Genomic DNA, 16,690 nt, shown 5'->3' with positions numbered 1-16,690 from the left:
GCTCTCCAGGCCTTTTGAGGCTGGGCAGGGACACGAAAGGCTGCTCCCAGGAGCCACTCCCCAACTAGCAGCGGTATCTTCACCCGTGGGCGCCTCGGCGACTTATGGGCGGTCCAGCTGCTGACAGCTGCAGCTCCCCGGCCGCCGGGCCACCTCCTCTTCCTCCCGCCCCGAACCAGCTCCTCAGGGCAGCACCTGCTCGCTACAGCTCGCCCTAAAGGTCAGGGGGATGCCCGCGTCGCACCGGGAGCTCCCCGCCCCACTGAGAGCCGGACGCACTCGCTCCCCGGCGGCGGCTGACCTGGGCCCGGCATCCTCAGGGCAGCAAGTAGATGACCACGAAGAGCGCCAGGTCAAAGAGAAGGAAAAGCCACAAGTCCAGCCAGTAGGACTGCCCCGACAGCGACATCGCCTGCGCCCGGCCGCCATAATCCGCCGCGTCCCGCTGCTCCCGCCGCATCGCCTCCGTCTCCATGTCCGGGAGGATCGCCTCCCTGGACGGCAGTACTCACCGCGCAGGCACCAGCTGTACTTCCGGGTAGGCAGCCAATGGGAACGAAGCGCACGTATCGCTGTGACGCTCTGCCGTGAGCGCACGCCAGCACCGCCTTTGCCGCCTCACGCAGCGCCGCGCTTATGTTCTGCGGAAGGCATTGGTGATCGATGGGGTGTGCGAGGTGGTGTCTTTGTTGTTGCCCCTGTCGCGATCCCGTGACGTGCTGGTGTTTTGTCCCTTTCCACAAGCGCGGCTGCTCTCCCTCGCTGCCTTCCTGGGAGTTGCCGCCGCGATGGGTACTTCCCCCTCACTGCTAAGTGGCTAATGGCGGCGACCGGCCGGGGTCGGATGGTGGCACTGGACATGGAAGTGATGTCACTCACAAGGAAGGTCGCACTCACATGGAAGTGAGAAGGGTTAACCGATGTACAGGGGAGTTAGGGTTAAGCCGCTTGCTTAACATGTTACTGCTTACTCATTTACTCAACAAATGCTGCTCAACACTTATCGTGCTTGCTGGAACAGGGTGGGAGGACCAAGGCTATTGATAAGAGGAAGGAACAGTAACTCGGTTCCTGTTCTCTGGAACCCTAAACCGGCTGAAATCAGCTTTGCGGTTTGAACAGTGACTAAATCACCAGGGAACATGCGCGACGACTAGAGGTGAAAAGTTCAAGGAAGACTCGTTTACTTCATCTTGAGACCCTCGCCCACGATCACCAAGAGACACTACGCGAGCAAGGACGTTTTACCTCATCATAATACGAGAGGGGATAGGTCATGAATACGTATGTGTGTTGTGTAATCTCATGAGTATGTAATAGTTTAGAGGATAAATATGAAGGAGAACAATGCTGAGGTGAGCATGCCTTTGGAGGAGGGATCCCCCATGCGTCTCAGCGCTGAATAAAGCATACCTACTTTACAACTTTAATGAGTTGTGGAGTCTATCCGCGTATCAGAGGGAACTCCTGATTCTCTTTGCTGGTTATGGGGGAAGCGCTGCCTGTAGAGGCTGAGCTGGTGACTGACGTTTCTGCGGTAGTACTTGTGTACCACTTACTGCTGCTCCCTGACAGGGCGCTCGGCCGGGAGAGACAGGTGTGGAGAAAAGCAGGTGGGCAGTCCTGTCAGACGGCATTGGTTTTGTTCTGTGAAGCTGTACTGGGGCTTGTGTGGAAACAGACATTCACAAGTTCTTTCTGATGCGGTTTCTTGGAGAGCTGATGATGACCTGGAAGAAACTAAAAGACTTCTTTGAAAATCCTGTTGTGAAGAAGTTGAGGAAAATTCAAATCGTTCCAAGATGTGCTTCCTGTCCCTAAAGGTTAGGTTGCCTGTACACTCTCAGCAAACAGGAAAGTTCATGTAGATAGTGTATACTGTGTGTTTTATTTACTCAATACATTGCTGCATGAGAACTTAAAAAAATTACAGAGTTGCACAAATTAAGCTGCATAACCTGATGCCGTGCTCATAGTTGCGGTGTGCTACCCTCAGTCAGCCAATACTCAGTATTGAAAGGAGAGCAGTTATTTTTATTGTGTTCAGAAGAGAGACCAGCAACTTAGGACTATACTAAGAAACCCTGCTTCCTTACTGCAGCTGTTAACCCTCTTTAGCCTCATAGTAAAGGCAAAGTTAGTACTTGTTGCAGAATGCAGAGCAGGTGTATCTGATCAGTTTAACTTCTCATAAACATGCACTTAGGGGTAGCTATTTTCCTTAGTAAGTTCTATCATTAGAAATAAGGATGACCTTGAATTATGTAGTAAGTATCTGGTAAGTGTGTGTGTGTTAGGTGAAGTATATAAGAGATTTTGAGGGAAAACAATGACAATACTTCCTCTTTAAGTCTTTATTGCTCATTTGAGCAAAAGGAACTGTGGATTGCAGGCTTCCCCAAAGCAACTTGTTTCCTGTTAAGTTGCAGTGTACTGTAATTCTGAAATTACTGCCTAGGGAAAAAAAAAGTTGCCTGCTCAAATTTAACTCATTCACATCTACTGTAATCTTATTTGTTAGTTTACCAAATCTGTACCACTCTCCTCCATTTCTTTAATGATCTCAGTCTCAAGTACTGGAGACTGAGTCTTTAGTCTTTAAAGATTTTTCCTTTTTTTTTTTTTATTTTTTAAGTACAGCTGCTGTCCAGGTGTGTCTGCAGTATTTGGAGTTGTTACATACTTTTGCTGTATTATGTTTTTAGTAAATAATTATCAGTTTACTTTTCAGTTTGTAGTCTTGTATGAAGTCCAGAATGAGCTAAATTAATCTCTCAAATACTTATCGAACAAAATACCCTACTGATTATGGGAGCCAATCAGTCAAACAGGTTTGATAACCTAGATCAAAATAACCATGCATCAGGGCGTTAGTGGGTTGGGTGTTGCAGAGGTAAGTGCATTAATAGCAGGTGTTGATAAGTGTCCTCAGGGAAGGAGGAGGGAATGTATTCAGAAACTTAATGCAGCTTTTATTCCAGCCAGTAAAGCCTCTAACAGAAATAAACCAACATTCTCCAATTTACTGAAACCATTGAAATAATTAATTGCTAATATACTTGTATGCAATTTAGAAGCAGTAATGACATGCAAATGATTACAAAGGTCAAATTCTGTAACAGCACTTGGATGATTAGGGCTTCTCATAATTTAGTCTGCTTTTTCAGGGCACATAACTGTCACACAGTGTACTGCAAGCCATTATTCTTTGTCCCTCTCCCTTTTAAAGGCTTTAGTAGCTAAACAAAATCCATATTATTGTTTTTGTTTGGTGGGGTTTTTTTCTAGTTTTTCATACCCTTGCTTTTCAGTTTTACATCTGTCTGTACTTGAAGGACTCTTTAAAATAATACTCTTCATTGTGATATGTGTCTAAATCTACCACTGAAAGGTGATTATGTAAGAAAAAATGTACACTGGAAATTTCATACAATCAGTATCTGGGAGAGGAAATCCAAATTCGTAAACAAGGGTCATCTGTCCTACTCGAGTACTGTTCGCGTCATGAGAGCATTTTGGCAGTAGAGGGAGCTGTGAGACACTGAAGACCGGCTGAGAGAGGATTCAGTTACAAAATAAAGAAAACACTGATTTCTTTTTTATTCGGTTATGGCCAGCAAAAAAAGTTAGTCAAAGAGAGCCGAGAAAACAATGGAGTAAATTTTGTGAGGTATTTTAAAAACCCACTAAAATCATAATGACAAATACGGTTGCATGTGTATCTTTATGTATCTTGTATGTTTAGGCCTCGGGGCTGTCCTCAGGCCCGTGTGGTATTGTGACCTTTTGGCAAAAAGCCTTACATGAATCAGCCTTTCAGGGCTTGCTTGTCTACTGAAGGACAAGAGTGCCAGCAGCACACAGGTTTGGCTTGCTGATGCATCAGAAGGGGCCCAGGACTGGGAGGCAGACTGCCCTTCAGACATGGGGACAGGACTAGCTGACCATTGGGAGGCATTGTTAGAGGGACACAGCAGATGTAATTAGCGCTGACCCTCAAGAGGCACTTTTACTGCAGCCCTGAGGAAACAGTACAACTCAATGGGTGCGAGGCTGGGTTGAAAATAAGACAGACTGGACAGCATGAACAGAAAATGGTGCTTATTTGTCACCTCTCAGGAGTCAACGTAGTTTGAAATCATTCCTTATCTTGTTAAGATCCTTTCAATATTTTTGTTCGTGTCCTAAAAGAAACTTGCTCAGAGCCTTCTAATTCTGTTCCTGACACAGAATAATTTGAACCCCTGATTAATGGCAACAACTGAAAATCTCTGTTTAAAAGCATGGTCATTTTTTTGAAACAAACACAATGAAATTACTTTCTGTGAGATGCCAGTATATCATCAGTACATGCTTTATATTATTCCTATTGATTAGAGGAAGGTATTAATGGGATATCATTTAAGACCTCCAAGTAAGCAGTATTATCACACCATATTTTATGTTTATTTCATTTTTATATTTACATAGCATAGTCTTAGAGACTTGGGTGCTGTGAGGTTTCTTTCAGGCTTTGCCATCTGTATTACATAAAATTCAATACACAGAGAAACCGTTTATCCATATAAATAGTATGGTAGGGAAACTAAGTTGTCATTTGAGAACCAATGCAAGAAATTATTTAAGTTCTGCTTACAGAAAATAATTTCTGCAGCCTTTTACATTATGGCACTCAGATAGGACTTGGTGTAAACAACATTTTAGCATTGGTATCAAATTATAATTGGATTTTGTTTATTCAAGGCAAAACAATAAACATAAGGAACTAGCTGGTGTTTTCAACAGGGCTAAGTAATTGCAGCTTAAGAGGTGCTGTGAGGGGATAAAAGTTAAAAAAAAAAAAAAAAAAAAAAAATAAAAAATAAAAAAAAAATAAAAAATAAAAAAAAAAAAAAAAAAAAAAAAAAACACCCAGAGGATATATAGAAAAATGGTCTTTTTTCATTGTTTTGGTTTGTTGTTTTGGTTTGTTTTTTTTTTCTGGTGCTGGTCTGAATGAAGTTCTTAGGCTCTTTTGAAGATTCTCTTGGCTTCAACTCCTTCATATACGTAAGTCTGTTAAGAAATGAGGAAGAAAAATCAGTGGCTGGTATTACAGTTTCATTTCACAGGTGCTATTGAGAGATGGGCAGTAGTGATATAATGAATTGTGACTTGTGGCTGTGAGGGGCCTGCCACTCTTCTGCAGGCTTTGAGGAAAGAATGTGAGAAAAGCAGCCTGTTGTCAGTAGGCATAAATTCTCTATGCAAGCATTTGGACCACCACAGGAGAGCTTTTGGGGATGTCAGAAAAAACCTAAAGTGTTGAAGTACTGTGTTCCCAGTACCACTATTTAACAGGTTTCATCTGTGTTACTGTTTTTTTTAGAAGCACTGAAGGGTTGGACTGTATGTTTTGGTATCTCACAGCTGTCCATGAGGTTGGTGGGGTTTTTTTTATTTAATTCTTCTAAGAAGCTTGTGTCTGTCTAACAGAGAGGGTCCTAAAGCGTTACAGTTCAGTTCAACTACAGAGCTGTGAAAGATTTCCCTTTTGTCTCAGACTTAGCCCTCTGTGCATCATCTCCTGCCCCAACACCAAACTTTCTTTCAAATAGTGGCCATTGATAGCATTACACTGTAGTAAGCTGCTGTGGTAAGGCTTCTCAAGGCAGAGACTTGGAAAAGAATATATCTACACAGTCTGTATGTCTGTCTATCTATTTGTCTGTCTATCTGTCTGTATATATATATCTTCTGTATACAGGTTTTATTCACAGGCCTTAGAATGCATTGATAATATACAGGTCATGTGGGTAGAAAAACAGAAGTCACAGGTTGTGAGTTTTAAATCTTTAAATTTTGATAGATTACTTGATTTTAGAATTTTAACTAAAAATATTTTAAATTATTTGGCTTGAAGAAAATATTTCCCACTTTCAGAAAAGCTTTTAATTTTTTTCAGTTATTATGTTGTAAAGTTGTATGTAAGTGACCACATAACTCACCTGAACAAGTTCATCATCTATGACTTCTCTGTTTGCTTGGAGTACTTTTCCATTATCTTTTCTAGTAAATGTTCCTACAAGTTTGTTTCCTTCCATGTTCCAAGAGCCCTGTAATGGGAAAAAAAAAAAAAAAAAACCAACAAAAAAACAAACCAACAAACCCAACCGCACAAATATTTTACTATAGAAATGACACTGATTTGATTTCAAAACTGCAGGAATGCTTAAAAGTGAGAAGAGATTAAAACGATGTAATAATGCTTTTTTTGGACATTGAGAGAAAGGCTGTAAAAACAAATTTTTAACAAACTCACTAGTTAATTGCATAGTAGTCAAGCAAGATGTTTTTAGTGCTCAGCACTCTTTATTTTAATTAACTGCATCAACAGAGAGAAATTTCATGTAAATACTGACTGCTCTCTAGGTCCTGGACTTGAGTATTACAAGTAGTAAAATCGTGTTTGCGTGAATTTCATGTTGTGAAAATCGCTACATACTCTGCTTTTTGGACCCTCTGTGGAACCCTGAGTTTCATGGTACAGTGTTGAATCATTAAGACTATTATTGTGGTTTAAACCCAGCCAGCTACTAGGAAGAAAATTAATTCTATCCCAACCAAAACCAAGATAAATACCTTGTGTTTTTGTATATAAGCTGTAAGCATTCCTGAACAATCACACTTTAAAAGTAAAATTTAAATTAAAAACTAGGAGACAAACTATTCATCTTGAAACTGTACTTCATAAAGTTATTGCCATATATAATAAATATAATAATATAGGAAGTATCTTACAGTAAGTTCAGTCCCATCAGCCAAACTGTACTCAAAATCGACTCCCAGTGTGAATTCAATGTCTATGGTACGGAAGTTGCTTGATTCTTTGAGAGTAAATTTTTTTCCATCTTGTTGAAAAGTGATCTTCAAATTATCATGGGCTCCTAACTTTCTTTTCATCATGTTAACACCTAGGAAAATCAATTACCATAAATCAGAAAAAATAAAAGAAACAAAACCCACCACAAAAACTGGAGCATCATCTTTGTCTCTTTTTAGTGACTTTTATGTGGTGAAATGAGTTTATTCCAGCATTCTAAGCCAAATTTTCATTCTTCTTCACTTTTTATTGAAGCCATATTCACCAGTACAGACTATCCAACTGGAATGGTTATGTTTATATCCATATAATGCACAGTTTATAAAAACTTAAAGGATGTTGAAATTACTCAAATCATGTGTTTCTGTAGAACTGAAAAATTATTTCCTTCCTGTATAATTTTGAAAGTAGTTTCATGTTATCAAATTAGTATTCCTGCTGTAGAATTCTGCTGAAAGTGTATCATTCAGATTGTCTGAGTCTTTTACTCAAATGTAGACTTAGAGATTTTTTCTTCTGCTGAAGTAAATCTGCTGCAGTAAGTTGAGTTGCTTAAGATTAAAATAACATAATTAAAATCAGAACATTTCATAGTTTCCCCCCTCCCCCTTGTGATCTTCTGTAAACAAATGCAGTACACTATGCAAGGGCAGAGCAGCAAGCAGTGAAAGGACAGGCTAGCCAGAAGGTAGTTCGTAGAAAGCTTGAGTTTGTATTCAGTGATAGTGGTATTATTCTTGTAGAAGGCATTGGAAGAGTAAGACTTACCCATTGCCTCCATGAACTTTTCGTAGTTTTCATTTCTGTCTATTTTCCAAGTACCGTTAAATGCCATGTTTCTGCTAGTTGGACTCTTCTGAAGTAACATACCTTTGCAAAGAGAATTTATGTACTTGCTTATCTTGACAGCAGTTTACAGGATGATGTGGCTGACTAAAGCTCAACTGATGCACTAATTCTTTTAATCAAATTTCCAGTCGTGACCGCACTGCTTTGCTGAATCTCTCCCTTATTGCCCTCAGATCATGACAGCATCTTTATTGCACATCTTAATAAAGAATTGCTAATCTGTTCATTTTATTCATCATATTCAGGTTGTAGTGAAAATTATCAGTAAGGTAGAGAAAGGAGCCATACTTTAAGCCAAAACAGGGTGCTAGAAGTTGACCGTGCATTACAGTTAAAATTATTTTTTCCCAGACCTTTTGGTCTTAAGGTGGGATTTGATGCAAGCTAGTGTGTTGTAGTTGTGAATACACATGTTCCAACTACAGCTATTCCAGTTCAAGAAGACTCTCACAGCAGTAGTTTGCAGAGGTTATCTTCGATATGTCAAGGGAGCTCCTTTGATGAGTGTTCCAGCTACTGTTGTTTGCCTTCCTCAAAGCTGTGGTCTTCCATCTTGGAAGTGCCTTTTTTTCTTCAATGCTAGGAAGAAGCAGCACCTGCCGCTCTTCCTGTGCTTTCTACCTCTTCTTGCAAGGTAAAGAAGCCTGCCAGGGGGAAGCTGTTCAGGTGGTTTACTGTTAGTGGTGGTGAGGGAAGTATCTCACAATATCTATTTAAGAACACCAGTTAGGCCTTATTATGTAGTTTTTACATTTCCAAACACATTTCCATGTGGTTTTTATCACCTTGACTTACTTGAAAGTTATAAAATTTGCAAAGAAGCAGGCATAGTTTTAGTAGAGAAAAGTACTGGCTCTATATAAATATGAGAATTCCAGAACTAAGATTTTTTTTGTGAAGGACAAAATCTAAATACTGTATCTCACTGTGAACTGAAGCATTGTTTGGTATAGATAGGCAAGACATTTCAAGATGTTTGACTTAGGGAAATATATGCATGCTAGCCCCTGTAATTGGAACTGGGTAAAAGTTAGCTAACTCTAAAATGAATAGTTGTGTTAGCATGGTGCTAAATCCAAACTCAGTGTCTCAAAAAGTGTCAGAGCCCATGCCCAGTGCTCTAGTAATCACAGATGCCTATCTTACGTTTCAGGCAGCTCAGAAAATGGGCAAAATGAGTTTCTGTTAGAGTCACTTACTTCTTTTTATTGCACTGGGGTGTTTCTTGACCCTTGTAGTTATCATTGTCAATCTATATTATTTATTTGATATATATACATAAACAGAAATACCCAGTGTCTGGTTATAGTTTATCCAATTTATTGTTGCATAATAAAGTTATTAACTCTCTTTACAATCTTTGCAGAAGGGTTCTTTCTGACAGTAAGTCAGTGTAGTGTAGTGCAGTACAACTTTTGAACCACTTCTATCCAGTAGAGAAGTTGAAATTCACAATATTTTAGGTATATATAAAATCTAACAAATAGGACATTACCTTTATTTTGAGCATTTCAGGAAAGCTTTTCTACCTTTCAGGTGGGTTCTGCATTCTCTCCAAGAACCTGCCAATTCATTTCATTTAAGAAATGCTAAGTTATCTGAAGTAGTGTTTCTATATTTAAACAAAACTAATGTTAGTGATTGCTTTCCTCATTTGAATCCAGTCTATCTTCTTAACCTTTGAGAAAGTAACTCAAGTAGTGACATTATGCAGGTTAAGAATGAATTTCTACATCAAACTTATGTCAGCAGTTTTTCTGAACTTAAAATAGGGGGAGGGTCTTCTGGAGCAAGTCCTCAACTAAGAGGAAGATCTCTTAGATGTATTTTTCTAGTCAGTTATCTCGCAACTTGCCTTTCCCCCCTTGTGATTCTTATCTCCCTCAGAAATCAGGCTTACTAAACTTTTTACTTCAGACTTTTTTACCATGTGAGCAGCAAGTACCTGGATCCTGAATTTCGCATCAAATCTTGTTGCTCCATTTCTCTCCCATTTTTCCTTTCCTTAACATTTCTTTTCACTGGGCATGAATCCTTAGGATCCTGTTCAGATCAGCCCCACAGATCTGTCAGTTAAGTAGGAATCTCCACAGGTGGTCAATATTTATGAGCTTTACCTTGTCTCTATGTTGGTGTAGCACTGACAGGATAAAGAACTGTTCTTCTCTGAGGTCTGTTGGAGTGTCAGTGCTAGAACAAGCAGCCATCTTTTTAATCTCTCGCAATACACGAGTTACTTAGGACTATTAACACGCTAAAATTTGACTTCAGTTTGCTTACCAGAATCATATGATACACAGTTTAATCAGAATTCTTTCAAGATCCTATAAAAGCTGTTTCCTTCTAAAATGATAATTAATTTTATTAATTATATTGTATTTATTATTATTTTTAATAATAATAAATTATTTTTAATAATAAATACATTTATTTATATATAATATATAAATATATATTATATATAATATATAAATATATATTATAATAAAATAGAAATAAAAATTAATAAAATATATAAAGAATATAATCAAAATTATTAAAAATATTGTATTTACAATATTTTTTGTTTAATGTTGGACTATTCCACAATCTTTTTCCTTCTTCTGTCTATGTCATCCTTGTGTGGCTTTAAAACTAGAGTTTTTGCTTAGATGGTGCATTGAAAAACCTGAGTTTAAGTCATAAAAGCTAAGGGTGTGTATTCTTGGCTTTGTGGCTTTCTTCATCGTGCAAGCTTCAGAACACTGAAAACAGACAAACTTTTTAACTTTGAAGTTTGATCTTTAAATGAGGTGGATAGAAATAAATAATTAACTTATATGGTTATGCCAGTCTGATCATGCCAGTCTGTGGTAATCGTGCCAACCTGTATCATGATGGTAATGGACAATGAGGGTCCAAAGATCAGGGTGACAAAAATGCTTTTGTAGTGTATTATATCATCTATCCCATTTGTTTTGTGATTTGTCTTCAAGTTGTTCTGCCTAAAATTAACCAGGACAGTAGATCTCAGCCAAAACTCAGCTTTACCATGGAGTGGTTAAGGCCTGTTGCCAGCATAATATGCTTATGTAAATATTATTGTATATAATATTGTATATTAAAAAGAGATGAATCCCTGTCAAAATCATGCAGATTAACTGTTTTCTGTCTGGTAGCTGTGAACTGATTTGTCTATATGCATGTGTTCTACTGCATGATTCTTCTGTATGTCTTGGGATGGATTGTGAGAATGGTTGGACACTTCAATCATTCAAGTTCTCAGGATCCCTTATTGTGGAGTTTTACTAAGCATATAAACCACAATACTTAAATTTCTGTTGATATGGTAAATATGTAATTCTGTTTAAAAAATAGTTGGCCAGTAAAGCCAACTTTAGCATAACTATGGGTGGCCTAGCAGCAAGGAGCTCAATGGAACTAATGCCATCTCTTGGGTGAATAATTTCAAAGTACATATTTTAATTGGATGTTGTATTGCTGCAGATTAGATCATACTTGAGATAGATTTTGTCATACCCCAGCTGCCTGTTTGCCAAGCTTCTGGTTTCATTTTCAATCAAGGAGAGTCCCCTAGATGCTGCTGATAATGCAGTCTGCTCAACATGAAGATTCAACATTTGAAGATCATTTTGAAATTTCCAGTGAGTATAGATCCATTTCTCTGATTAGTTAGTAGTGGGCTGTGAATCTGAAAACTTACTCTTAACTGTCTGTATACACTCCTGTGTAATGGCTCTGATCCATAAAGTGCTGCGTGTTTTTGAGAGTTGATTATTGAACAGAACTGAAGTGCATGAACTAGTAAACTCCAGGTTAGAATATCTAGAAGCAAAATACAGGGTTTTTTTAAAGCAGTTACAACTCTGGTATTTACTTCATCCATTACTGTGTCCTAAAGTGAATCCTAGGATTACTTGGAATAGTAGAATCTAACCTAGTTTTAATGAAAAGAGGGTGACAGTGAAGAGTTGCCAATAAAGACAAGCGTGCTTTTCCAGTAAAGGTTATATTAATCTCTGAGTATTAGTGCCATTTGTTAGTTGTCACATAGAGACTGATATGTTGGTTGACCTGCGTGCTTTGTGTCATGTTTATCTCAAGTATTAAAATGTATATTTTCTAGGCAAATAATAGCAGGCACATTTAGGGAAGTAGTTTCTTTTAGTTCAGAATATGGAATGTGATCAAAGTGTAGGACTGAGTTATAGTCCAATGAGCTAATGATGTACAGTACGGAAAGTCTTCATCAGTCTTTTTGGTTTCTCAAAAATTTGAACTGGACCTGTAGTTCATTTCAGCACAGCTATTTGCTGATTATACACTTTTGCTCTTGATTATCATATAGCTCCAAACTCCACCAAATATTATTGTGATTATCTGGATTACTGACTTGAATCTTATCTCATGTGTAAAATAGTAAGCTTCAGAGTTCTTTTGAGCTCAGCATCATAGCAAGAGGGCACCCTATATGGCTTAGATATTTAAATATTTATATATCCAAAAAGAAAATATGTCTTCAAAACAAAACATTTGTTTAATATCTCATATAAAAACAGAATGGGCACCCAGGTCTTGGCTTTATTTCCAGCTCAGAAAGAGACTTTGTATGTGCCCTTGATCAATTTGATCCCTCTACTTATCTGTAAAATAAATTTCTCTTCAGTTAAAAAGCCATATATATCATAATGTGCCAGTGAGTTGATTAACTACTACAAAAAAGTTTTGTGAACTAATGCCTACATGTGAATGCATCATGTGTAAACTAGTGATATGGTTTAGCCATGGATTTTACTACTAGTTTTTGTTAAAGATCTTTGATTATAAACATCATTAAAAGTGTAAATCTATTTATCAGCCATTATGAACCACTGAATGGGCAGTAGCAGGCTATGGCTTAAACTGATCATCCTCGTATTTCAGCAGGAAAGAGGATTTTGTCTTTACTTGATAGTACAGATTCAGAACAGAAAATAATGCAGCTGTTTAGAGAACAGTTCTTTCAGGACGTGTAAAAATAAATTTCTGTCTTAAATAAAATAAGAGCTTTGAAATAATGGGGGGAAAACATGCAGCCAGGCATTTCAAGAAATTATGGATTGTAAATATCGAAGTGAAAATTTGCTGTGTTTATAACATGTGGTATGTTTCAACTTACTTAAATTGAAAATCTCAAGTTCTGTATATGGCTAAGAGATGCCACTCTCCTCTGAAGGGCTGAAAATCTCAATGGCTGTCAGATTCCATAACTTTAGGTCCTAAAGCTAACTACTGTAACAACTCACACATTTTGAATTATTTCTGGAGAATCTTAAAGGGTGAGATTTCACAGGAATGTGAAATGCATGTCAGCAATAGCATGTCACCAACGCTGTTGCTAAAAATATGGCTGGAGGAATGAGTTATTGTCTTTTCCATTTGTTAAAAAGGTATCATAGTTGTGCAAGATGTGAAGGACCAAGTATAATATTCTTTTTCACCTTTTCAATAAAAATGCCCTCTTTTGAGGTTATATTCTTTTCTGGGCTGCGTAAGAAAGGTATTAGTACTCCTGTTGAAAACTGCACCACTCCTCAGAAATGAATTCAGACATTCAGCAAGACTAAGCAGGAGCATGGCGAGGTTGGTGAGTGGGCTGGAAAGATTGTAGTCCCAACAGCAAACTATTAGCTGATCAATGTAGATATACGCAGACAGTTGTTCAGTTGCACTTATAAACTGCAGCTGGTTCAAGCAAGCAGTGCTTGTGTTTTGTGCTGAACTAAATCTGCCCTTCATAACTTTTTGAATGAGGCTGTTGTTTGTCAGAGATGTACATACTTTCTGGTTTTGCCTACAGCTAAAAAAGCCGGAAGTGTTGGTGCGGAGAACCTAATAGGCAAAGAAGAGAAATTGCCAGGAAACCCATTGGTCTAGAATTACTTCTAGGATCAGCAGCTCACACAGGATGAGGCCTTTGTTGTCAAAAATAGTTTTGTCAACTTTTTGCGTAAAGGCACAGGGTTGACTATTTCCATCTCTCTTACGTGCTGCTCCAGGAATACTTGATACTTGGGGTAAGAAGATAGATCTGTATAACAGTTGTATTTGCTAGTTCTATTTACCCAATAAATAAACTGTTTTCTGACAACTAGTAAGTGTAGTTGCAGTGCTCTCTGGTGGTTAGAAGCAGTGAATTATTTTTTGATTTTTTAAATGAGAAGTACTGTACCACTGGCTCACTTACTTAAGTAGCACTTAGGTGTCATGGTTTAAGCCCAGGCCATAAATCAGAACCACGCAGCCTACTCCCCGCCCCCCCCCCAAGGGATGGGGAGGAGAATCGCAAGAATGTAACTCCCACGGGTTGAGATAAAAACAGTCCAGTAACTAAGGTATAACACAAATCACTACTGCTGCCACCAATCAAGGGAAGAGAATACAATACCACCCACCGGAAATGAGCCCAACAGAGAAAAGGGACATGCCCTTCCGGGTAACTCCCAGTTACATCCCTGGGCATGACGTGCTGTGGTATGGAATACCTCTTTGGCTAGTTTGGGTCAGGTGTCCTGTCCCTGCTTCCTCCTGGCTTCTCCTCCTCCCTGGCAGAGCATGAGACTCACAAAGTCCTTGGTCAGAGGAAACATTCTGACCAGCAACTGAAAACATCGGCTTTATCAGTATTATTCCCAGGCCGAAAGTCAAAACCACAGCGCTGCACCGGCTACTAAGAAGGAGAAAAAGTGACTGCTGCTGCTGAACCCAGGACAGTATCCACCCCTTATTCCATACCATTCACGTCATGCTCAGATCCCACATTTTCCATATACCCTCACTCTCATTTCAGTGCACTGTTATCTTAGTGCATGGACCAATTCCTATAAAGCTGCTGAGTCCATTTGGTTCATGATGTTGAGCTCCATCTCTTGTAACAGTCTTTCAGGGCAGGAGAGGCTGTGTGCAGTGTTGGATCGTTGGCTGCTGATGCTGATCGTTCCTTTACTGTAGAACTTGTCTGGTTCTATCAAAGTTCATTCTCTGTTGGGATGATGGTCGGAGGGAAGTCAGGGCCAGTCGCTGGTGCCCTGCAGACTTCTAGTTGATGGGCTATAGCAGGCAACAGCGTACAATTGAGTTCGTTGGCTGTTTTCCCCTAGAATCAAATCCCCTTGAGGTATACATCGGACTTCCCCATCTTCCGGCATTACCCACCAAGTATATCCGGGTCCCTGAGCAAAAGCAATCCCACGAGTGGGTTTGCCTTTACCTGAAGCAGGAATAACCCAGACTGTCTTCCCCAGCAAATTCTTCATGTGCACCACAGGAACTTTGTCCCCCTCTACAATATGTAAAAGTTCTGACTGGGCTGGGCCAGCCCTCTTGGCAGATCCTCTGGTGTTGACCAACCAGGTGGCCTTTGGTAAGTGTGTATCCCAATGCTTGAGAGTTCCCCCACCCATTGCTCTCAGTGTAGTTTTTAACAGCCCATTGTACCGTTCGATTTTCCCAGAGGCTGGTGCATGGTAGGGGATGTGATATACCCACTCAATACCATGCTCTTTGGCCCAAGTGTCTATAAGGTTATTCCAGAAATGAGTCCCATTGTCTGATTCAATTCTCTCTGGGGTGCCGTGTCGCCACAAAATCTGTTTCTCAAGGCCCAGGATAGTGTTCCGGGCAGTGGCGTGGGGCACAGCGTATGTTTCCAGCCATCCGGTGGTTGCTTCCACCATGGTAAGCACATGGTGCTTGCCTTGGTGGGTTGGTGGGAGTGTGATATAATCAATCTGCCAGGCCTCCCCATATTTATACTTCAGCCATTGTCCTCCATACCAAAGAGGCTTTAACCGTTTGGCTTGTTTAATTGCAGCACATGTTTCACACTCATGAATAACCTGGGCAATAGTGTCTATTGCTAAGCCCACCCCTCGATCACGGGCCCATCCCTATGTTGCATCTCTGCCCTGGTGACCTGAAGTGTCATGGGCTCACCGGTCCAAAAATAATTCACCTTTATGTTGCCAATCTAAGTCCATCTGAGCCACTTCAATCTTAGCAGCTTTATCCACTTGTTGGTTGTACTGGTGTTCCTCAGTGGCCCGACTCTTGGGTACATGAGCATCTACGTGGCGTACCTTCACCACCAGGTTCTGCACCTGGGCAGCGATATCTTGCCACAGTGCAGCAGCCCAGATGGGTTTACCTCTGCGTTGCCAGTTGCTCTGCTTCCATTGCTGCAACCACCCCCACAGGGCATTTGCCACCATCCATGAGTCAGTATAGAGATAAAGTACTGGCCACTTTTCCCGTTCAGCAATGTCCAAGGCCAGCTGGATGGCTTTCACCTCGGCAAACTGATTCGATTCACCCTCTCCTTCAGCAGTTTCTGCAACTTGTCGTTGAGGACTCCATACAGCTGCCTTCCATCTCCGATGCTTTCCCACAATACGGCAGGACCCACCAGTAAGCAAGGCATGCTGCTTTTCACTTTCTGATAGTTTATTATATGGTGGGGCCTCTTCAGCACGCATCACCTCCTCCTCTGGTGACATTCCAAAATCTTTGCCCTCTGGCCAGTCCATGATGACTTCTAGAATGCCTGGATGACTGGGATTTCCTATTTGAGCTCATTGTGTAATTAGTGCAGCCCATTTACTCCATGTCGCATCGGTTGCATGATGTGTAGAGGAGACCCTGCCTTTGAACATCCAGCCCAGCACAGGCAACCAGGGTGCCAGAAGGAGCTGTGCTTCAGTGCCAATCACCTCCGAAGCGGCTCAAACCCCTTCATAGGCTGCCAGTATCTCTTTCTCAGTTGGGGTATAGCTGGCCTCAGATCCTTTGTATCCCCGACTCCAAAAGCCGAGGGGTCGACCTCGAGTCTCCCCTGGAGCTTTCTGCCAGAGGCTCCAGGTAGGACCATTCTCCCCAGCTGCGGTGTACAGTACATTTTTTACATCTGGCCCAGTTAGGACTGGTCCAAGGGCCACTGCATGA

At 40.3% G+C, this 16,690-nt stretch overlaps 1 protein-coding gene across 1 annotated transcript; it reads right to left on the bottom strand.

Annotated features, from left to right (window-relative positions):
* Nucleotides 1–4,391: 4,391 nt before the first annotated feature.
* On the bottom strand, nt 4,392–7,697 carry FABP2 (fatty acid binding protein 2; the record flags this gene model as incomplete). The annotated part of the gene is made up of 4 exons (XM_080635771.1): nt 4,392–5,055; nt 5,988–6,095; nt 6,781–6,953; nt 7,631–7,697. 4 exons carry the CDS (start codon nt 7,695–7,697, stop codon nt 5,005–5,007), a joined length of 399 nt encoding a protein of 132 aa, XP_080491897.1. The 3' UTR covers nt 4,392–5,004.
* Nucleotides 7,698–16,690: the final 8,993 nt, after the last annotated feature.

The sequence above is a fragment of the Psittacula echo genome (genome assembly GCF_963264785.1).
Source record: "Psittacula echo genome assembly, chromosome: 1".
NCBI lineage: Eukaryota > Metazoa > Chordata > Aves > Psittaciformes > Psittacidae > Psittacula > Psittacula echo.
The sequence above is the reverse complement of the archived record's forward strand: the minus strand, read 5'-3'. Positions and strand labels throughout refer to the sequence as shown.